Below are 24,691 nucleotides of genomic sequence, written 5' to 3' on the forward strand. Positions count from 1 at the left end.
GTTGGGCGTTGGCCTGATGGTTGATGATTACCCTTGACAAAATTAAGAACAAGTGCATTTTCGAGCACTTAAAGTGTCATATAAATAAATAAATTTCTAACTATTACTATAATTAAAAAAAACACAATTACAAATAAAAAGAGTAATTTAATATGTTTAACGATATCCTATAATCTATTCATCATCAGGTATTTCGAAAATAAGCAAATCTGCTAGAGATTTAGAGTCGACGGAGCGTCTTATTCTCTTAACACAAGCTGAGGACCGGCCTTTGACGCTGCGGTCTTTGTAGTAGCCGACGTTGCAGATGCAGAAGTTGGGCGCTGAACATACCCCGTTAGTGCAACCACCAGCACAGTATGGGACACACCTGTGAAATATTAATTAATGTTAGTAGAGATTAGTAGAGTTAGTAGTAGATATTGCCCACAAATTCGTCATGCAAAAATCTAGAAATATTTGTTAATGTAAACTAGATGTTGCCAGCAACTCTGTAATGCGTCGATTATATATTACGCTTTAAAACCTGTTATGTTAAAAACAATCCCATGTGCTTTCTGTTTTAATAGTCGGCCAAGTACGAGTCGGCTTTCGTACCGTTATAGAGCAGAAATAAGTCAAACATTGTGTTTTTTGTAAGAGAGCCCCCCTTAATTTTTAAGTACAAATACATTTAAGGCCTTTGTGAAAATTTCAAGTGCCTACCTGTTGTCATTATTTATATCGACCAAAAAAGGCCAAAAAATCACGTTTGTTGTATGGGATATATTACTTATATTATTTTATTTTTAGTATTTGTTGTTTACAGATATACGCAATCTGTGAAAATTTTAGAAGTCTAGCTAGAGCGCTTCTCGAGATACAGACAGATTAATCGTGAAGCTACCCGGAAATACGACAGACCGACATATTATACAGACAGACAATTTTCTTATTTATAATATTAGTGTGAGTGTATAGTCATCTACTTACTTTCTTTCCGTAGGATCGCTTCTATCCAGTACATAGCCTGGATTGCACTGACATTTGTTGCCGTTGATGCAAACACCATTGATGCACTCCTCCGAGCACTGGTAGATGTCGCCTAATTGGGCAGTTTGTTGCGTTTCTCCGTACATTTGACTACCAGGGAGGTACGGTTCGACGTCTCCGCGCTCTGCCTCCTTGTGGAGGTTGTAACTGGATTGGGAATGATTTCCCGATTGCTCTTGATACCCGAATAGACTGCCGTTGTATCCAGATTGCTCGTGATGTCCAGACTGGCTGTAGTACCCATGCTGCCCTTGATTGGTCTGCCCTTGACTAGCCTGCCCCTGGTAGCCCGAACGATCGTAGTCGTATTGTCCTTGGTACTCAGATTGGCCTTGATATCCAGATTGTTTGTGATACCCTGATTGGTTGGCTTCCTGCTGACCGGAATAAGTTTCCTGGCCACGATTATACGTCGATCCCTGCGATCCTGGATATGCTGGATTGTTGGACCATGGTTGACCAGGGTATGAGCTGTTTACTTGACCAGGTTGGCTGGGATACGCCGGATAGTTTGATTGTCCCGGGTAAGGATTGTTTGAACCAGGCTGGCTGGGATAGTAAGGATAATTAGATCCAGGTTGGCCGGGTTGGGTCGGGTTTTGTCCTGGGTAATTAGGACGGTTTGAGTACGGATTAGATGAGTTAGTGGTGCCCTGTGGATAAGTGCTATTACTGAGCGGATAACTATTGTTATATGGCGAGGAAGGCAAATTTGGATACAAAGAATTAGTGTTAGATTGGTCGGGGTAAGGGTAGCCTGGGTATCGTTGTCCCGGGCTATTTGAATCGTGCTGGCCTGGATTTCTATACCCAGGCTGTCCGGGATTACCCGGGCTGTACTGTCCTGGATATTTTGGAGAGCTAGGATAATTGTGCATAGGGTTAGGAGTAACTATCTGACTGCCTGGGCCCAATGGGTTCTGATGGTGCGAGGGGTTATAAGGTGGAGATATAATATTAGGATTTTGTCCTTGTGAAGCTGGCCTGCAACCACCTTCTGGAGTTGGCCGGTAGCCCTCTTTGCATGAGCAGACATTGGGTGCTGTGCAGTTCCCTAGAATTAAAAAAAAAAACTTGTTATTTCTGTTTAAATAAGTCTCCTAGGTTGTGTTTTCTTAAAAATCGTGTGAATATTTAAAATTCAAAATGTGATTTTTCAGAAAATATGATCATTATAAGAAGCTCTATTTAACTTGATGTCATAAACTTGAAACTAATGTACTAAAAATGAACCATGACTTTTTCTAATATTTTTAAGCTGACCCAAAGCAGGAATTGAACCCACGAACGAGTCGAGAGCCAAGCAACAAGCCAGCCGTTATTCCACTTACCATATCCACCGCAGTTTTCCCTACAGTTCGGTACGCAGAACTTTCCGTTCACGTCATACTTGTATCCATCCTTGCAGAGGCACTCGCCCCCGCTGCAGTATCCATTCTGGCAGCCGATGGGGCAGGTGGGAATACAGAAGCCACCGAGATTCTTCACGTGGTCGGGGAAGCAGGTGCAGGTCTCCGGAGCCGTGCATAGAGCGTTCACACACTCCTCCGTGCAGACCGGGTCGCAGATCTGGTAGTTGTGGATGTTCCTTATGTAGCCCTTGCAGCAGGACCGCACGCGGCTCAGGTCTGGCCTTGACTGGAAAAATACAGGGTAAATGTTGTCAATAACATTTTAAATACTAATCTAAAGTCCCCTATCACTTATATTTCTTCTATAACTTTAATGCAAAGAAGATTAGAAACGAAAGAGTATTGATGTGCCTCTTATATTTACCTTGTATAGAGATTTTACATTTTTTGTCAAAGTGGAATTGTTGTGATGCGATATTGATTATGATTAGTAAATACAAGCGTAGCACCTTTTACGAAATCTGTTATAACGACGCATAGTTTTCTACGTAGTCATAAAAAGGTAGTTAATATAATAGATATCTTATTTAATTACAAAAAAATAAGTGGAAAAACTTACGCCGTTGCCAGCAGGGACATGGGCAGGATTTTTAGCCAAAGATGCTGTTCTGTAAATAAATTAATAGATCGTTAATAATATTGTATCATTGTTATACAACCAATAAATAAATCATAGTGTCTTATTAAATTAGCATTTATTATGTCATGTTAGGTTACTCAGAATATAGGTGTGCTAACTTGCTATGTTATACCTTGAACCTTGACTCATATTATTCATCATTGTCTTATTGAAGATCAAGGTTTTTTTGCAATAGAGTCCGTTGAAACTTGAAAGAGTGTCCCATTAAAATAATAATCATAATATTATGTACCTACCTACTAGGTACATAAAGTAGAAAAAAAAAAACTGAAATAGGCCACATAGAACACCACAAAAATACTGAACAGATCATTACGTAAATATTGTTCATAATTGATTGTTTGCAACTGCTAATTTTTGCGACGTAATTTTATTACTTCCGAAGTCAAACTTCGCAACAAAATCCATAAATGCTTTTAACTTACGGAACTTCTATATAGCAGACGCCGACTTCGTAGTTGATGGTGGTCTGGTTGTATGCGCCGCTGGTGTAGTTGCGCATGTCATAGCCCGAACTCCCATACCCTGAGCTCCCATAACCCGAACTCCCATACTGATTGTGACTTGAATTCCCATAGAAACTGTAAAAATACAACAAAGTAATAATACAAAAATCGTTCAATCTCCAATTATGAGCTCCCACACAAAACTGCTAATTCGCATCGCATCGCATCGCAATGTCATTTTGTATGAGTTTTGACGCAGATATTTGCGATGCGATGCGAATCGCAGTTATGTATGGGAGCCCTAAATAAAAAGCCGTAGGTATTTGCACAGAATACTGATATAATAGCTCCCACATCGGTTTCGGTGACGGTGGCCGGTTTCATTGAGACCAGGCCAGCTACGCAGGAGAAATTTTATAGTGCCCAAGTGTGTGCGCAGTACACAAGAGCACTCTCTATTCCTTTACTCTCATAACCCAGTGGGACGGAAGACCGACACGACTGGCGAGAGATCAGGCGCAGGACCGACTTTTTACATGCCCATCCGACGCATGGATCATCTTACTTGTCAGACAATCAGGTGTTACTGATATAACGTAACACAAAAAATAACAACAAAACTGTTTTGCAATTCGTGTAGAACTGCTAAGTTAATAATTAAATAAAACATGACGAGTATAAAACTTAGTAAGCAAATCAGTAAAAGTCGAGCTGTTATTATTTGGTTTTACAACCTGTTTCCATTGTACAAAATATAACTTAAAATACTGTGGTTGTTTATCGCTTGTTTATGAGTTGAATGTTGATATACACAATTTTAAAATTTTTATAACAAACTTTTCAACAACTGTGTTGGCAGATTAATTATCATAACTTATCATATTATCAAATTAACTAGATAGTATCACAGTATAACAATATGACATATTAGGGACTAATATTGCTATACTGTGGTAGTATGTAGTGCGTTCCTACTATAACAATCACTTAAACAATATTAAGTAGATCCTAATTAGAATAATTATAATTTTATGCCTCTTTACATCAATTAATATCGCTTTGGCCACGTCAAGTACCTACTTATACATCACTAAAATAAATAAGGAAAGTGTATCTCTGTTTTATACATTTTAATCATAATGTAAACAAAAAATTTAAATTTGACCAAATTGAAATAATAATTTAGTCTTTATTGCACAGGTAGGTAGCGTAAATAGCCGGTGCATATTGAACACTATTTACTTTTACATTTATTAGGATTTTAATGAAATGATGAAAATCGATATCGATATCGATATCGATCGATAATTTAAAAATTCATGATTTGAACACTTTTCGCGAATAATTTTCTTTATTCCCTACGTTTAGGTAGGTACTAATATGTATTCTGTGGTTTAGGCTGATTTCCAGCAGCCGTGGTCGCGGGTGTACGTAGACGTCAGGAATAAGAAAAGTGCTCCGCGAAGCAAGTCGTAAGTGCTCAAATATTTAGGTCGAGCTTTAATAAAAAGGTATTTTAAAAAGATAGTAATTTACTGATTTCAAAATTGTACGTAATTGAGAATTAAATTTCCCTGTCTCAAAAACCACTGAACCGATTTTGACGATACTTGCAGTATTCCCTAAGTTGTAATACCTAGCACAACAAAAAAGAATTACTTAAATTCGACTTTTAGTTCCGGAAATATGTGAGCACAAACATACAATCATATTACATATAATATAGAGACTACCTTAGCCGAAAACTAGGCAGTTCTGAAAGTAATACGTAAAAATATACAGACGAACATATTATAACCTCCTCCTTTTTGGAAGTTGGTTAAATACGGGTCGAATTGATAACCTCCTTTGAAGTCGGTTAAAAAGGCTACCAAAAATAAATAAACATACTCAGGTAGCTTCGCCCCTGGGTTGTAGACGTAGGAACCCCCGTAGCCTCCCTTCACACCGTTCTTTATGTACTGCGGCTCAGCCAGGGCGGGTGCCACCAGCAGGGCACACAGTAGTAAATACATTCTCACTGGAAATTAGGTAAGTATACAAAATATTTAAATTTCTTCAAAATCTGCACGCTCAAAACGTCTGCAAGAACAAGGTGTAAAATGTTCAAATTATAAGTTTAAGACAAGGGAATGGCTGGCATATTCCATTTAAATAAGTTGGACTTCACAAATATTTTTCAATCTTGCATTACAATATTTTTAAGTTATGAAAACTTAATTATACATAGCTTGTTTATTAATTAAATCTTTAAACAGACTTTAAAATTAATAATTGCTTGAAGTAATATATATTTTAGATGAAAAATAATTAACTTTTCTATTAAAAACTAACATACCAAAAGCACTACTTATGTTCACTATTACAAGACATGTACTAGCGCGGATCTTATAACTACAAGGCCGCTTATTTACGTGTGATGATGTACTTACTGACTCACTGGTGTCAACTTGTTCTGCTTATATTCAAAATAATACTGACTACACCGCGCCTAGTTACCCAATACGCGATAGAATAAAATATGGTTCCGTGTATGTTTAAATAGTGCTGCCAAAAACTAACCATATAGCTAGCGATTCCGTGTAAATTGTTTAATTAGCGCCAAAAACTGTATAGGTCTTACAATTAAAATTAATATCATCCGTATTAATTACAATTATTATTATGGGGCCTCTGGGTTAAAGGTACTCCCAAACACGTGTAAACTGTTTGTGAGTGTGTCTGTCAACAAGTTGCAGGAGGCTTTATTGAGGGGCTACGGGACTGCTACAAAGCTATTATAGCACATAAAATGTCTGCTCCTTTGTAAGAAAGTACCTCTAGGTATTACCAAGTAGCATTGTATTTATGTAGTGTATTATATATATTTTTATAGTCAACCAGTTGACTGAATATTATCACGCCCGCAATTCCGTTGCGCCAAACGAATTTTCGCAAACCGTACATTTTCCGGGATAAAAGTATCCTATGTCCTTTCCCGGGACTCAAAGTATCTTCATACCAAACAGCAAAATTAGTTCAGCGGTTTGGGCGAGGTATCTGACAGACAGACACACTTTCGTATCTATACATATAATAAAATCGTAGGAAAGTCAATTCTGTACATTGAAAATTTTTGAAAAATAATACTTGCGACGTAGTCTACAATCGATATAGAAGCCAAAAATATAGTTTTTAGAATTTTTGTCTGTTTGTCTGTATGTATGTCCGGGATAAACTCAGAAAATACTGGATGGATTTACTTCAAATTTTTCACGGATATTACTTAGAGGTCGGGTCAACACATAGGCTACATATTATTACGATATCGCCTAGGGCGGGGGGGAGGGGCTCAAGTTTAGTTATTTTTAGTTTTTTGACCATATCGCTAAAACAGTGCGTTGTAGAGAAAAAAAGTGCGGTACGCAATGAAAGCTCATAAAATTTCCTACAAATTTCTCCTTTACACTTTGTATCTATCTCCACTCCTTTTTTTTTTTCGAGTGTCGTTTCATTTATATGCAGCGAGCTTCGGCACCGGTCGTCTCTGGGGGGGGGGCTGGAAACTCAATTCTGTACATTGAATATTTTTGAAAAATGACGTGATCTACTATGCTGACGCGGACGAAGTCGCGGGCACCAGCTAGTTTATAATATCAGTATGGATATTAGTTAGTAAGGGTTGTCTCTTTATTTTGAAGTTATAAAATAAAATGACGAGTTTGAATAAGTTATTGAAATTCTCGCGAAAGTTTGCTGTAGCCGTAACTCTGTGATAGAGCAATAAATAAGAAATATCTACTCGTGTACTGCTCGCAGCTCGTGTTTTAAACTCAACTGCAGACGAATAAAATCTTTATTTTGAATTAACAGCAAGGATAGTGCTATAAAAGTTTACGGTCTAACGGAATATTTTTACTTCTTCACATTCTTTCGCCTTGGAGAGGAGAATAAGAATATTTTTATTTTGTCACCACACAACACATGTAAATCAAACAATAATACAGCTGAAGTGCTTATTTATACAATACCTACAATACATACATTGTATTATTTTTATAACATTGTATTATTTTTATATTATTATGTATAGGAGAGCGTATTCCCACTTAAAAGGTTGGCAACGCACTTACAACTCTTCTGATGTCCATGGGCGTCACTAGTGGCTTTATTTTTGGCCTTTATTTTTATAAAAAAAACCTTTTTAGTTTTACCCCGACTGTACCAGGATGAGGATTGAGGTTTCAGTTGATACAGAGTCTTAAATATAATACTGAATACCCACTTCAAAGATGTTAAGTTGTGTTCAAATAAATTATTAGTTAGTAGTTTATTAGTATCATTGTTATAATATAACTTAACATTCGACGAAAGAACCCTAACATTGCAAGTAAACAATAATATCAGAAATCAGTATGAAGTAGGTATCTGCTATGATCACAATTCCTCGAACTGAGATGACATGTGGTCCTAAAATTCGAGAAGAAAATGTTTTAATATTACTTCTTAGCTTTTATGCCAAGTGTAAAAAATTGAAATTGTCTATTATTATACTTGATATAAGTACTAGTATTAGATAGAGATAAAAGAGTAGAGATAGAAGAGTATCATAGGTGCATAGCAAGAGTATCATATAGCTATAGTTTTGTTTAGATTCTTTTATTTCGGTTGCATGTATTCACATAACTAAAAACTATACTTATTTATAACAATTATTTAGTAAAGGCGAAGTAATTATTTTAAGTAGACCGTATCTAAGAGACAAAATATTTTAAGAAGCAAAAAATGTAGAGTTCTTATGGTGTAGCTATAACCATGGATTTTTTCTCTACTTCCATATCTTTCATTAACTAGTATAGTAATAATGAGCAGAACTATATTAATGTGACATAGATTATTATATTGTTTCTGTATGAATAGTGTTTACAAATTCGCTAGTTCCAAGGAAACAGATAAAGCAGAGGTCAAAGCGTGGGCTTATTATCTATAAATTTCCGACCATTTAAACTGCATTTGGATAATACTTGAGCGATAAATTGCGTAACAAGTCCGTGATATGAACTTATTATGTTATGCAGTTTTGTGGGTTTTACCCACTTTTGTGGGATAATTTCTCCAAATCTAGGGGACCTAGGTAGACAGAAATCACGAATATAATAAGAAATATTAAAACTCGAATGATGATGTTAGAAGTTCTTCTAGTACAAGTTTCAATTGTAAACTTTGGATTTTGAAATTTATTTTAGCTTACACCTGTCATTGAAGATGCTGTTTAAGCTCTACCACTCTACATATTCCGCGGACGTTAGAATTTAGGAAACAAAACTCTCCTTATAAATGCTTTATTTCTGCATTACAATTAAAAATCTTAATAATACAACACGAACCACACAATCATTACATCTTTGGTATAATAATGACATTCAATACAATATTTAACTTAATTTTAATTAACTCGTAAACTAACATTCATCCTACACTTAAAAATAGCGCCATCTATGTGCTGCAAGAAGAAACATCATGGCAGTTAGGTTGTCATAACTCAGTCACTGCTTCTCCGTTCAAATTGACCTCTATAGCATGCTCGGAAGGGGGTCGCCAGCAGGGTATTTCTGCGTACAATGGCTCGGATGTGGTACTGTCAATAACGTCGAATTTCGCTTCACACTTTAAAGCCTCGATCGTGTCAGTCACGGAGAGCGGACGTAGTTCGTCCGAGTAGTTTGTAGATGGCGTTATCGAGCTTCGTAGCGGTACGTCAAAGTCGTGTTGTCGCCTGGGTAAATGATCGTAGTGGCATTCCAAAATACCTGGAAAATTAAGCAAACTATGAGTAAATTTACGTTCTCTTATCCCAAAGTTATAATGATAGATTAACAAGTAACTGATTTTGATGAGGAGTGTGATAAATCTATATTCGTACCTCTAAAGTTTTCCAGCATAACAGGCGAAATGGTCTGCACCACTACGGGTCTCATGAATTGTTTTAAATTCCTGTCGAGCGTTGTTATTGGCTGGTAATGACACTTCTCTGATGGCGGTTCTGTAAAAGAAGTTAAAAATGATTTGTGGCCCATGAGGGGATCGAACCCGCGACCTTCGCGTTATTAGCACGACGCTCTAACCAACTGAGCTAATGGGCCGATGACCGATGTTTGAAATCTTACAATAGGAGGTTTTACCTATTAAATCAGTGAAGGACAACTTTTACTTGTTTAGAGCGCCTTCACATTACGTCGCAAGCAGTGCGGCAGCAGCGTGCAGCGCTGCAGCCGCGCGACTTCTATACAAAGGAGAATCGCGCGGCTGCAGCGCTGCTGCCGCAGTGCTTGCGATGTAATTTGAGGCAGCCTTAAATTCAAAGATTTTTAAACATTTCATTGTTGTAATGGCTTTGATTACAGTAATTTTATATGCTTTAGGAATTAGGGCATTGTTCCTGTCATGCGTGTTATTGCCCGCGCGCGGATCAGGTCCGCATGAAAGTAGCCCGCATCCTATCATCGTTGAATACGCATACAGTCAGGAAAAGCGTTCTTACTAACCAAATGGGAAATGATACCCAAAAAAAAGTTAAGTCCATTTACCTGGCAAGGGTGTATGGAAGATGCTTCTTACGTATGGTGGCGGTTCATCGTCACTGTCAATCATCGATTGCATTCTCATTTCGTCCATCTTTCTGACGTCATCGTATCGTGGCCTTCTACATCTTTCTACCATGACTATCACGACTGCTACTGTGATCACCGCCATCATCACTCCACCAGCTATGCTGACCACAGAGACCAAATCCACAGACGTGTGCTCTCTCTCTTTGTCTGTCATCACTGCAGTTATGTGCTCTGGCTCTGTTAAAATATGAAAAGTTTCATCCTCAACGGGCTCCTTAGTAGTTATTGAATTAAGATTTTTATGAACATTCTTGGCTGTAGTGTTTTCTTTTGTTGCATGTTTTGCGATTGGCATTTTTGTTGTCTTCACGTTTGCAATCATCTTTGTAACACTAACTTTATGTGTTAGTTTATTTACGCTTTGCGTTCTGTTATAATTAGGTACTTTAGTATATTGTGGCCGCATATTAGAGCTTACTGTGGTTATTTCTATCGTACTATTTCGCATTTTATGGTTAGTCAGAAGTTTGTTTGTTAATAAGGTAGAAAGATTTAGTCTTATGCCACTTGATTCATTCGCCGTGCTCATGCTGTTAGTCGTACGACTTGTAGCCATGGTAGTATTAAATAATGCCTTAGCAGTAGAAATGTTAAAAGTTTCAGAGGTATGTCCTTTTAAGTGTTTTTTCGGAGTACTTATTGATTTGTTAATATTTTCATTTATAAGACTTCTGTTAGATTCAGAAACTTTTAATTTCCTCTCTTTTATTGGATGTAATATTTTAATTGTATAAGGTAGTGCGGTTGACACATGAGAATCAATCGCTTTCGTGACTCCAGTCTTTTTAGAAAACGTTGAAGTAACATTATTTTTGTGAGACATGTTATATGGCACTGTAGTCAAAGCAATCTTTTTGAAACTAGCATGAGAAACCGATGTAGGAATAATAGAAACAATAATAGTTTTTGGAGTCGTCACTTCTGTTGGCATTTCATTTTTATTTATGGCACTTTTGATTCTGGTATACGAAGTTTCATGTGCTTTGTGTTTTATTTCAATAATAGGAATTTCACCTTTCTGCGTTGGCTTGATCCATATTTCTTTTGGTTTTAATTTAATCGTACTCGGAAAACTCTTCAAAGTGGTTGCCTTTTTAGTAGTTTTGGTTTCAAGAGTGGAGCTTTCATTTTCAGTCATCGTATGTATGGTAGTTTTGACTAATTTTGTTGCAGTTGTTAAGGATTTTCTGCTTGTGAATGTAGTAGGGATTTTAGTAGTCATTGAAGAGTTCGTCATATCCGTGGTGACATGCTGAGGTAGTAATGGTGCTGACGTACCTTTAGGTTCTAACTCTGGCATCTCTGTTCTATTATATACGTAAGTCTTAATGAAAGTTTTTGGAAATACAGTAGTACTTTCACTTTTTGTCCACAATGAAGGTTGTAATGGTAAAGTTACATTGGTATAAGTATTGCTCGCAGTTGTTAATGAGGATGTAGAAGAAGTAGTCGTGGAAAGTGCCGTCGTAGCTTTCGTGGTTGTGGTAGAAACTACTGGTTTCATAGTAGTGACTTTGCTAGAAGTAGCTATCGACTGTGTAACGAAATTAGTTGTTGAGCTTATAGGTGTCGTACTTTTTGAAGTTGTCTCAATCGGTTTAATAGAAGCAAGCGTTTGTGTGGAAGATTTCGTAGTTGTTAGTAGTTCTTCTGCTAAAGCAGTTGTAGCTGGCGTGGTAGACATGCGGGTCTGACAACTGAAAAAATATAAATAGGAGATTTTAAAACATCGTAAATAACAGGACTTTAAATAAAAACCATAATATTGTTGGAAATCACAAAAAAAATGGCTCCAGCAACCCACCTCTCACCTTGCCATCCTTCCAAACAATCACATTCCCCCGTAATTGGTGAACAGAATCCATTACGACATTTCTTACACTCGTGTACGCAGTTCGGACCCCATTTATTTGGTGGACAGTCTGCAATTTATTTGGGTAAAACTTTATTCCCTTGCTTTTGATAAAGTAAGTGACATTATGTAAAAAGTTAAGATATTTTCATGAAATTTTCTTTAAAAAGTACCTTCTGTGCATCCGCGTCCTGTTTTTCCATTAGGACAGATCGGAATACAGGAGATATCCTTCATCTTATACCCCGGGCAGCATACTGCCACTTCGGCGTTGCGCTCCTCAGTCTGGAATCAGTTTAAATCGTTGCTAATCAATTAATGTCTATTGATCGTTGTGTAAAGCAACTTATAGTGAATTTGAGTTCAATGAGGCTTTCAATTGAATATGGGTATTAGAAAATATAATTATTAAGTACACTTAATAATAAAGTGTACTTAATAATTATATTTTCTAATACAATGTTATCTAAGATTTCGATTTTCAATATTGGATTAAGGTTTCAATAGTTAAGGCAACTCACAGCATTACGAGGACTGTCAACGCCATTATTGATGTTTATTGTATCTTTGATAGCACTTTAGTGCTTAGACTGGCCATAGGCGGACCGCAAATTGCAGTCGGGACTGCGCGCGACTGCTCCAGAGCGGTCGCGTTGAAAATTTGCACCGACCGCTCAAGAATTACTCGAACGGTATGTGTATTGCCGATTGCGGTATGTATTTAGTATGAAAACTGAAGATCTCCGTGCGGCGACCGCATTTTGCAGTCGGTGTCGGCTACAAGATGTGGTCTGTCTATGGCCGGCTTTAGAGTGTCATTGACTTGATTCCTATAATATGAGCAAATATCACCTCTAATTTGGTGAGGTCCCTCATCTCAGTCTTCCACATTGAACATCGCGGCGGTATGGAGAAGCACCACACGTATGATCGCACCGACATCGGCGCGCGATACTTCACACGCTTCGTAATGTTGTATCTGAAATTTTGAATTATATTGTACAGTGTACACTTCTCACTTTGTAAATGTTATTGCTATTTTTATTATTTCGTTTTCTGTTAATAAAGGGCTTAGTATCGATTATTATTATCACTAAAAGAGTGAAATCACTCCCTCCTTAGTCACCGCTGCATTCTAGTTTAATACAAAAAACGTCATATTTTTTATAAATATTATGTAACTTGTATTAATGAACTAAAGAGTCGAAGTGTCCAGAAGTATTTTTTCCTGCTTGCCATGCTTAATGCTTAATTGATCATTTAGGTACATCTGCTGATCATGTTCCTTTAAGGTGATCGCACATATTTTGTCAGCACGCTCTCGTCGAATGCGCCGCATTAGAATTCGTTGTATGAAATGATGTAAAACCTCGTACATTCGTCCGCACCGCATTTCATGTACTATCCGGTGTGCTCGACACGTACGGCGCGTACGGTGCTGACAATTGTGCGATCAGCTTTAAATGATCATGATTTGAATTTATGATTTGGATTAAATTATGATTTGGATTAAACTCACTTCTGCTGCACCATGCACACGTTGGAGCCGCTCAGCCCCCGCACCTCCCCCACCATCACCACTACCACCAACAACCATATCGTCTCTCGCCCCCATCCCAAAAGCATTTTCACACATTTAATTCATTTTCGCTTAACACATTTTCTTCGTGGTATACTATCTGGAAACAAAAGAAAACACATACTTTATATCAGCTTTGATAAGTGGTATTAGTAGAGCAGAAGCTAAGTAGTATACATACATATAGAAAATACTTCTTTCTTTAACTTAAGCTGATTGACACATCAACGAACAGGAAATCCCTTAGGAAACCCTTCTTGCCATGTAGGTATAAAAATAAGAGCGTATTCTGTAAAATCCTACCCCTAAAGGAGTTTCATCCCTTGAAGTGAAATCAAGATTTGTCTACTAGGATTTGTAATACTGCTTGCGAGGAAAAACCAGTTAAATATAAAATAAATATTAAAAAAGTATACTTTTTTGAACATTTATCAATCAACTACACATAAACAACGCAACTTATAACGAAGAAAAGCTCAAACAAACAATTGAAAAATAAAATAAAGTAACAGTAGAAGTTGCGACACGAACAATTAGTCTGAGCGTCCTCTTTGTACTCCATCCTGCCAGTTGACCCCCAGTTTCGGGGCATGGGTAATTGCCGAGGCCCGAGAGCAGTCGAGAGCTCGTGTCCCGAATACAGAGCTATCAACTTGTAAAAGCTAGTATGTTGAAAATAGTTTTATGAATTTATAAAAAAAGAAAAAAAGAATTATGCAGATATTGTGATTTTTTTTAGTTGGATGGATATAATACAACGCACTCATGTATTTGGAATGGCAGTGGTAGGTTTTTGGTGCCAGTTTTGTTTATACATTCATAGCACAGAATAAATAATAGTACAGTTATAGTTAAATGTTACTTAATTGTTTTAAAATTCTTTTTTTATAATATAATCGTATAATATAATAAAAATACTGGTATCTCTATGACACATACTGTGTCATAGAGATACCAGTCACCATAAACCAGCACTTATGCAACGTAAAACTGGGTTCAGCTGAAACCTTTGAAAAATTTAAAAGTAAAGAGTAATAGTATCACAAGACAATGAACTTTGCCAACATGGTTCCATAAATCCAGGGCCCCGCTACCATATGTGCAATGTGTGCAATGCACACGGCCGCCATCCTCTAGGGGCCCCAAATCGCCATCTTTAGGGGCGCTAAAATCAAGGACCCAAAAAATGTGCCTAAAGGGGCGCCAAAATCTTTTTTTTGCACACAGACGCCAACAAACAACTAAACAATATACATGATATGAAAGGACTAGATGACGCCCGCAACTCCGCTGCGCAAAAATTCTTTTATCGGGCGAGAACCGTACATTTTTTCGGCATAGAAAGTATCCTATGTCCTTTCTCGGGACTCAAAGTATCTACATACCTTTCAGCAAAATAGGTACAGCCGTCTGGCCGTCAAGAGGCAATAGACAGACAGACACACAGATAGACAGATAGACAGGCAGACACACTTTCGCATTAATAATATTAGTATGGAAGTATGGATATGAATTATGGAAGTATCATGGTCCATGGATGCATAGGCAGGGGCAAGGATATTAAACAGCTAGAACAGCTATCTAGTTAACAAGATACACGATCTGTCGTTTTCGCATGTGCGTTGCAATTGGCAGGATGCTTTTATCAATCGAGGCGACGACCTCTTTCTACATTGTTGTCGAGCGAGCGAGACGGCGATATAAAAAACTATAAAGCTTTTGTGCTCTATCTACTTGGAAATGCGTTATGTCAATCATAATAATTCTGAATAATTCTCTTGAGTATTATCATTCACAAAAGTGCTATCGGAAGACGAAATTACTAGGTTTCTTATTGAAAAAGAATTTCCAAAATTCTGTAACAAATGGAAAAAATATTTATAATAAGAATATTATGTTTGATGTTGTTATTTTATCACATTAAGGAATACACAAAAATAAAACGGCAGTTTTCTTTAAAAAAAAAAGACTTGGCAAAAATCTCGAAAAAAAATAGTTGTTTATGTTAACCACTATTTATGTTAACCACTTGCACAGAAGTAGAGATTATCAATCAAGGCACAAATCACGAAGCCTATATGTTTTGTCAGAGAGCTGTTTCACCAACTAGCTCTAATAGAGGGGTCCAAATCACTTTCTTCCGTCCGTCCATTGCGGGACGTGAATTGGATATAAATTTAATTTAAAACCTATTTACAGCGATTGTACTTTATTTACACAGTACTGGGTAACAAGGCAATAAAACACTTTCCTATTTGATTTGTTGTTAATCCTACTTCCTACTAATATTATAAAGGCGAAAGTTTGTTTGGATGTATGGATGTTTGTTACTCTTTCACGCAAAAACTACTGAACGGATTTTAATGAAACTTTACAATAATATAGCTTATACATCAGAATAACACATAGGCTACAATTTTAACCGACTTTCAAAATGGGGGAGGTGTTATGTTCGTTTTCTTATATTCAACGATTACTCCGCCGTTTGTTAACCGATTTTCAAAATTTTTCTTTTGGTATATAGGGTATCATCCCAATTTGGTATTATATTCACAAAAGTGGTGATCTGATGAAGGATCCATAAGTAGTCGAGGAAACTCCTCAAAACTTATAGGGAAACATGTGGTGACTTCGGTTTCGTGAGAAGTATTCTAAGCATATGGTACCAACAAGTAAGATTTTGCACTAAGATATATCTGGTATACCGTGGTTCGGAAGGTGCTGAGAGAACTCCTGATTCTTTATAGATACAAGTTTGGGAGTTTGGGCGTTGTTTTAAGAACGGAAAGCATATGCTACTATGCAAATTACATTCATCATCATCATCATCATCACTACCATATTATACCATTTCATAGTCTTTTAGATCGAGTTTGTCAAGCGATAATTTAAAAAAATCTATATCTACCTAATATTATAAACCTGAAGAGTATGTTTGCTTAAACGCGTCAATCTCAGGAACAACAGGTCCGATTTAAAAACTTATCGCAGTGTTAGATAGATCATTTATCGAGTAAGACTATAGGCTATATTATATTATCACGCTAAGACTAATACGACCGAAGAAACTCAGGAAAATGTGGGAAAAACGGGGGAAATATTTTTTATGGGAAAATGTACGGTTTCTGCAAAATTCCTAATTTACGCGGGCGAAGCCGCGAGGGACATCTAGTATTGTATAATATTTAAGTCATACCATAGCCAAACGAGCGTAATTTGTGAGTTGTGAGCGTAATATCGGCTGGCAGAAATTCTGCTGCATTCAGTTTCATACAAAAGTCCTGTTTGATTCACACGAGCGTAATTTTGTGTGTCAGGATTTGTATGAATAAATATTGACGCGACCGAAATTCTGCGACTCACAACTCACAAATTACGCTCGTTTGGCTTCACCCTGTCATTTCAACAGAGACGCAAGTGCGCTTTATAAAATCTACTACACTTCAATTTATGTTTAATGAGTCGCGTCTAGTTTTTACTATTAAATTTATATTTTTAAATGATTAAATTGAAATTAAGTGGAATTGATATCCTATTTTTAATAACCTAGAATTCCAATATCTAAACGTATATAATAATATTATAGGTAATTGGTAGATACGTCGATATTAAGTGGAGCGGAGGTCGGCGCTAAGTGCTCTAAGTGCTTTTCTAAATTATATTAACTCGATTCCGATAAAGCTCTAACATGATTTTAAACTCATTGAATAAGTGTTCTCAATTTTGATGGATTAATAATTAAAAGCAATTGCTTTTCTCGTGGTATCACCTGCATTCCCTGACAAAAAAATTATTTCTTTTCGTTGTAAAATTTTGAAAGAATCCTACCTTAGTTCTTGAATTAAATGAACACCAATCGTATTATGGGCGAAAAGATTCTCGAACTAAGGTTGACCTGCTGACACGTTGATCTATAGAAAATCAGCTTTGCCTTTATAACTATAGATATATTATATTAAATAAATTGAAAGCACTGTTGCGTGTGAATGTACAAACAGCTGTTAATATAGCCGCATTAACTTTAATTGGCTTAACAATTGGTTCAAGTTAATTCGTCACGTTTCGTCCGGATGTATAGAGCAGACATTATAAGAGATATTTTAAAAATTCTTTTTTTCATGACTGCGCCAGGATTTAGTCATATTTTTTGAGAGTAATGTATGTACTAATAATTGTTTGGAACACTGTGCAATGTGAAAGGCTTGATGTATTTTAGTATGAGAGGTTGTTGTGTTTACCTGTTTACTGCAAGAATCACACCGTGTTTCAAAGTATTCGGTTTTCAGTTTTTTAATGCTGTTTTTAAACTTGTTTTTTTATTTTTTTATTTGTTCGCATTTTTGTAAGAATTTTGTAAAGCACGTTTATCTTACGAGGTTAAAACGGAAAATATAATAGCAAGCGGCCTCGTTTAGTCTTGTAAAGAATTTTTTACGTTTAAGGCTCCCAAAATGTCTTTGTCCCTACCATTTGTGCCCTTCTTTAAGTAGTCATTTGTTATTGGGGTACGGACGTGCAGGTTTTTCATAAGTTCTTCTTCTATTATGTAGAAAAATGTATTGCTACTGATAGCTTATTACGGACGCCAGTATTTTTTTAAATTGTCAGTATTAAATTTTTCACATTGTATCATTATTCATTTTGACTCACTGTGAATTTCTAATATATAGCTATAGATAATAAAGATGAATAATAGCCTAATACTGTTGTTATCAATTTACATTAAATGCTTTATGCTATACACAAAGTAGAACAACGAGTTGGTTTTAGCTATCTTATAAATAATTAATGAAATCATATTATTATACTTCTATTTTTTAATTAATACTTTGGTATGTAGCTGATGATGATGACGATCTTTTAATTAGTGTATGCGTTGCATAACGTGGTCTAATTAAGGCTAATTCGTGCGGAGGCGCTCAGACCGAGCCGAGTGGAGCTTAAAGCTCACAATTGGAGTTCGGTGAAGCGAACATTAAATAGGATTCTTGTCGTTCCCATGGCTTTATGCTTTTAGGAAATTTACGTATCAACCTCAACCATCAACTTTTATCTTTTATATAATTTTTCTTTTCTTCTTATTTGATATTTAAACTTGAAAAAAAAAACTATGTTTATGTACAGATGTTAAAAAAGTAATAAGTTTTTTTTTTTTTTTATGAAATAAGGGGGCAAACGAGCAAACGGGTCACCTGATGGAAATCAACTTCCGTTGCCCATGGACACTCGCAGCATCAGAAGAGCTGCAAGTGCGTTGCCGGCCTTTTAAGAGAATAGGGTAATAGGGGAGGGTAGGGAAGGAAGGGAAGGGAATAGTTGAGGGTAGGGAAGGAAATAGGGTAGGGGTTAGGGGATTGGGCCTCCGGTAAACTCACTCACTCGGCCAAACACAGCGCAAGCGCTGTTTCACGCCGGTTTTCTGTGAGAACGTGGTATTTATCCGGTCGAGCCGGCCCATTCGTGCCGAAGCATGGCTCTCCCATTAAATTAAGAAATTAATAAAAAACCCCGCCAAACAACTTTAAAATGTAATGAAATAATATTTACTGACTTTAAGTTTAAATAATTCCTAATAGGCCAGTCATTAAAGCCAAAATCTGAAAGAAATTAGTAACTTGATAAAATTTTAGGGGGTTGTTAAAGAAGGTAAAATAACTTACCGTGTGATTTTGCAGCGTTCTGGAAAACTTTTTGGAAAAGAAAAAAAAAAATACACCGAGTTACTAATTTTTTTACCCCTGTTATTAACAAATTTTATTGTTTTTTAATAATAAACAATGTTCCGTGTATTGCAAAACGCTGCAAATTTAATACACGTTACAAAACGGTAAGAACAACCTAATTCTAAATTTGCAGCGTGTTACTAATTTTTTACGCAATGTTATTAACAAAAAACCTTTTTCACTCCTTTTCAACCCTTTCCGTACACCCCAAAACGCTGCAAAATCACACGGTAAGTTATTTTACCTAAAGAACCCCCTAAAATTTTATCAAGTTACTAATTTCTTTCGGGTTGTGGCTTTAATGACTGGCCTATAAGTGTAAAGCAATATTTTAGTCCAGTAACCTACGACAACAGCAACTTTTGGATTTTGTATCGCCAAGTCTCTGATTGTCTCGATCTGGTTTGCTGTGAACTGACCCTTAAAGTATATATAAACGTTATGTGAAATCAAACATCTACATTAGCGGTCCCCCGACACACCTTGACAACAATTATGGACTAAAATATTGCTTTACACTTAGGAATTATTTAAACTTAAAGGCAGTAAATATTATTTCATTATGTTTTAAAGTTGTTTGGCGGTTTTTTTTTTAATTTCTTAGTTTAATTTTATGCTTTTTAAACTTGTGTCGGTTGTAGTAGATACAGAATAAATCCTGTCAACAGGATCATATACCCATGATTACCATCTATGAATGTCCTTTTCAATGAGGCTGTTAATATGAGCCCAAACATCGGTTAAGGAGCTCGGCTCCTATGGAATCAGTGATGCTGAAGCATGCAAATATTTACTGTTTATCTACGTCTTACTGGTTGTCGCAATTAAAATGAGCCCAAACACGAAACCTCTGCTCTAAGTTCGTGAGGAGTTGGGTATCCTATTGATTACCAGGTGATGCTGCAGCACCAGGTCAATAAAAATATTAAAAATTTTAGGGGTCCCCATAGGTACAACTGAAACAAAAAAAAATTTTTTCATCTAACCTATCCATAGATACCCCACAAGTATACTTGTGGGGTATCTATGGATAGGTCTTCAAAAATCATATTGAGGTTTCTCATGTAATTTTTTTCTAACTTGAATAGTTTGCGAGAGAGACTCTTCCAAAGTGCTAAAATGTGTCCCCCCCCCCTCTAACTTCTAAAGTAGGGGCATGATAAGTCTAAAAATAATATATGATGTACATTACTATAAAAACTACCAACAAAAATTGGTTTGAACGATATCTAGCAAGTATTTTTTTTATACGTCATAAATGGTATACCTAAAACCAATAAAAAAAAAATATTTTCATCTAACCTATGCGTGTTCTAATATGATTTTTAAAGACCTATCTATGGATAGGTCTTTAAAAATCATATTGAAGTTTCTTCTATAATGTTTTTGTAACCTGAATAGTTTGCGAGCGAGACTCTTCCAAAGTGGAAAAATTTGTGTCGCCCCCCCTCTAACTTCTAAAGTAGGGGCATGATAAGTCTAAAAATAATATATGGTGTACATTACTATAAAAACTACCAACGAAAATTGGTTTGAACGAGATCTAGCAAGAATTTTTTTTTTTATACGTCATAAATGGTAAACCTTAAATTAATTTTCATTAAATCAACTGAAATATAAAAATTAATCAAAAACCTTTTAATTTCATTAAAATAAATCTTATTACTGCTGCGGAACCCTTCATGGGCGAGTCCAACTCGCACTTGGCCGCTTTTTTTAAAACTTATTTATCGGGACCTAACGCGACTTATTCTATGAGTAATGCTACTACTGTGTTATACTTTTTTCCGCCTAATCGCCTCCGTGGTCTAGTGGTACAGAGCGCGGCTCTTGACTCGGAGGTCGTGGGTTCGATTCCTGCGTTGGAAACATGTTATTTCCAAGTTTGAAAAAAACAAAAGGAAAACAAAACAGGCTGATCACCTGATTGTCTGACAAGTAAGATGATCCATGCGTCGGATGGCCATGTAAAAAGTCGGTCCTGCGCCTGATCTCTCGCCGGTCGTGTCGGTCTTCCGACTCACTGGGTTATGAGAGTAAAGGAATAGAGAGTGCTCTTGTGTACTGCGCACACACTTGGGCACTATAAAATTACTCCTGCGTAGCTGGCCTGGTTTCAATGAAACCGGCCACCGTCACCGAAACCGGTGTGGGAGCTATTATACTTTTTTCTCGGCGTTGCCGAAACGTCGAAAGTAAAAAGTATGTAGTAGCATTACTACTAGAATAAGTCGCGTTAAGTCCCGATAAATAAGTTTTAATTATGTATAATGCAACGCGAAAGTTTAAAACTATGCCCCTCTTTTTTGTCGGGGGTTAAAAACCGTCGTAGTCATAAAGTTCTCTTTATGAAAACCTTTTTCAGGTAGCTAACGTTCAAATAGTATTTGAACCTATAAAACTTCCAGCTTTTTAGTGCTAGATAAGTAAAGTGTAATTAAAGTGAAAGCAACGAAATACCACCTTATATCCACTGAAAAAGCTGAAATTCATCTTTTCAGCAAAGCCCGCGTTTGAAGCTTTTTATTTCATATCGTATGAAATACTTTTGACTGCATAATGGGTTTTCGTTTAAATTAAACTCAAATTTAGCATTGATCCTAATTTTGCATTCACATTTTTTTTCTATAAGTAAATAGTTTGAATATAAAATCATCATTAGATTTATCTGACATAATACGTTGTACACACATTTAATGTACTCAGATAAAAAAATACAACTTCACTAACCTGTAAATATCATTCACCAACCACGAGATCACAACACACAAACTACCAGAGTCTCAGGAGCGTGTAGGAGCTCACCGCATCTCGGCCGGCTGTCGACTGAAGCGATAGGGGCCGGATACGCGACCCGCTTCTCAGAAGGGATGCAGCAAAAAACAATTCCTCTTTTATGGTTTCTTCTGAAAGCTATGGGTTCCTAGTTAACCCTAGAAGCCCAATCTACGTCGTTTCGACGTATACTCCGACGAAAATCTGCTCTATCTTTCTCGCGCAAGATCGGAACGCCGCAAACTCCCGAACCAACTTAGTAGCCGCCAAGACGAAACAGGGGACGGTTGTTTCGCTTCGGTAAGTGTCGCCATTTTGTTGTTACACACATGTTGCACGTCGATTCGACGTATGTTTGGGCTTTTTGTAACTTTTGGTAATAGCTTTGATGATTTATTATTCTGATTTTTATTTAATTATATTTTGTTTTGAGTGGTTTTCCATTCGATATTCACTTTTTATATCCAACCATACCATGACGTCCAGTCGGCAGCTCAATCAAGATGAAATTGCTGCTATTTTGGCAAATGAAACACTGTTTTGGCACTTGATACAGAATCTGAAGATTAAGATTGTGTTACTCATGATGATGTTATGAGTGACGTAGAAGATGAAGTGGTGGACTACGTAGAAAATACAAGTCCAGAAAATGGACCAGAAAACCCATAAAATCCTGCATCTTTTCCGGAATTAGTTTAGTTCTTATAGGAAAACTTATAGGTGGCCAATGGCGGTCTTCTATGGTATTTTAAACATGGCTTTTGTGAATTCCTATATTATAATTATATTGTCATAACAAAGTTAACCAAAAGGAAAAACTAGTTAGTCGTAAAGACTTTATGAAGATATTGAGCACACAGTTGACGGAACCATGGATGGCAAAACATTTGGAGACACCTACTTTGCAGAAGAATTTGCAACAAAATTTAACAATTATAATAAAACTTGCACCACAGACAACACCAGAGACATCATGTGATGAGCCTGAACAAAATAAAACGACGATATCGTGGGTTTTGCTTCTATAAAAAAGGCGGATGATCAAATCGCAGTGCTTGAAATGCAAAAAAGCGGTATGCGGAGAACACAATATTAACATTTGTGAATAATATATTTAGAGACTGAATTACATACATTTTCTTATTTATTATTGATAAGAGATGATTTAATTTTAAGGAGAAACATTTAAAAAGTTGATTTATATAGAACTTTTATTATTATAAGAAAAAAACCTGAGAGGATCTAATTTTTGTTATTTTTTTTGTTCTTTTGTCTATTATAGTGTTAATAAAAATTATATATTTTTAAAATTGCATTTTTTCATTTCATTATAACATACTTTAAATAAATAATTTACAAAATCTGCATATTCTAAAATAAAAAGGTGAAATCGAGTGACTTTACTATATACACGTCGTTGTGACGTATGCTTGGGCTTTATAGCTGGAAAAATATGTTTGGGCTTCTAGGGTTAATTGTAATAGGAATTTTTAAGCGCTATTTATTGAATTGAAAAATGAATTCATTTTATCTAGATTCTAGAATAAGCTTTAACATTCGAACCTTCTTGACTTATTGAAGGTTCGCGCGGATTCGCCCGTGTAAGGAATTCCGCGGGAAACATAATATTATATTTTTCCACAAATATAGCCTTTGTCCTTCCCCCCGTGGTTACCTCTATCTGTCCCAAATCATAATATCAAATCGTCGAGTAATTTCTGAGATTAGCGCGTTCAAATAAACAAACTCTTCAACGTTTTAATATTATACTAGATGACACCCGCAACTCCGTTGCGCAAGAAATCATATATCGCGCGGGAACCGTACATTTTTTCGGGATAAAAAGTATCCTATGTCCTTTCCCGGGACTCAAAGTATCTCCTTTTGGTCTGCCCAGTAAAATCGGTTCAGCGGTTTGAGCGTGAAGAGGTAACAGACAGACAGACAGACAGACAGATAGACGGAAGGACAGACAGACAGACACATTTTCGCATTTATAATATTAAGTAATAAGTAATATGGATTCTAGAGATATAATATAATGTTGAAGAATCTGTTTATTTGAATCTAGATATAAAATCTACTAAATTATGTTTTAGAAGGATCGTTAGCAACCTTTTAACTTTGGTGTGTTAAAATCTAGTTCTACTTATTTTAATTGTTCACTTTCAATAATTGTGCATTCTTTCAATAATAAATTTAATATGTCCGACGGTAGGTATATCACTTACTTTCGTAAACAAACCTGCTTGTGGCGTTGCTTTTATGTAGGCGCCGCAGAATTTGAAAAGGGATGCGTCTGAAATGCAGTACCAGGGTAACAAAACGAAATGAGGGTGGAAAACCTGCATAGCTCATTGAAATAACTGCTTTTAAAAACATTTCCCTTGATTGCTGAACCTTAAATAATAGTAAAAGCCCGCATAGCTGATATCTACGTTGCTTATATCCGCGAGAAATCGTGTTTTTAATACATTTTCATAAAAAAGAATATTGCTAAGGTCTATCATTTAGTTTAATTATAGAAAGTTACTAGATACTTTAAAATCTGAATGAGAATTAGTGTTATCAGCAAGAGACAG

General features: G+C 36.3%; 2 protein-coding genes and 1 non-coding gene across 6 annotated transcripts; all 3 read right to left on the bottom strand.

The window, feature by feature from the left end:
* Positions 1-127: 127 nt before the first annotated feature.
* LOC121727458 lies at positions 128-6,003 on the bottom strand. 2 transcript variants are annotated; one of them, XM_042115330.1, is made up of 7 exons: positions 5,963-6,003; positions 5,421-5,550; positions 3,510-3,665; positions 3,004-3,052; positions 2,364-2,670; positions 973-2,086; positions 128-370 (listed from the first exon to the last, which is right to left on the bottom strand). In XM_042115330.1, coding segments are annotated over exons 1-7 (1,953 nt in total). In that variant the 5' UTR covers positions 5,964-6,003; the 3' UTR covers positions 128-174. The 2 variants fall into 2 exon arrangements, with proteins under 2 accessions (XP_041971264.1, XP_041971265.1); XM_042115331.1 differs by lacking the exon at positions 5,963-6,003 and adding an exon at positions 5,869-5,956.
* Positions 6,004-8,855: 2,852 nt separating this feature from the next.
* Positions 8,856-22,145, bottom strand: LOC121727456 (mucin-5AC). 3 transcript variants are annotated; one of them, XM_042115329.1, is made up of 9 exons: positions 22,065-22,145; positions 13,552-13,711; positions 12,885-13,011; positions 12,206-12,317; positions 11,985-12,102; positions 11,459-11,877; positions 10,097-10,357; positions 9,433-9,552; positions 8,856-9,319 (listed from the first exon to the last, which is right to left on the bottom strand). In XM_042115329.1, the coding sequence occupies exons 2-9, from the start codon at positions 13,656-13,658 to the stop codon at positions 9,045-9,047; spliced, it is 1,539 nt and encodes a 512-aa protein (XP_041971263.1). In that variant the 5' UTR covers positions 13,659-13,711; positions 22,065-22,145; the 3' UTR covers positions 8,856-9,044. The 3 variants fall into 3 exon arrangements, with proteins under 3 accessions (XP_041971263.1, XP_041971261.1, XP_041971262.1); XM_042115327.1 differs by having other exon boundaries at positions 10,097-11,877; XM_042115328.1 differs by lacking the exons at positions 12,206-12,317; positions 12,885-13,011; positions 13,552-13,711; positions 22,065-22,145 and having other exon boundaries at positions 10,097-11,877; positions 11,992-12,084.
* Trnai-aau lies at positions 9,579-9,652 on the bottom strand. The gene has a single exon. It is a non-coding gene; the product is annotated as a tRNA-Ile (tRNA).
* Positions 22,146-24,691: the final 2,546 nt, after the last annotated feature.

Source organism: Aricia agestis, chromosome 5, assembly GCF_905147365.1.
Source record: "Aricia agestis chromosome 5, ilAriAges1.1, whole genome shotgun sequence".
Lineage (NCBI taxonomy): Eukaryota > Metazoa > Arthropoda > Insecta > Lepidoptera > Lycaenidae > Aricia > Aricia agestis.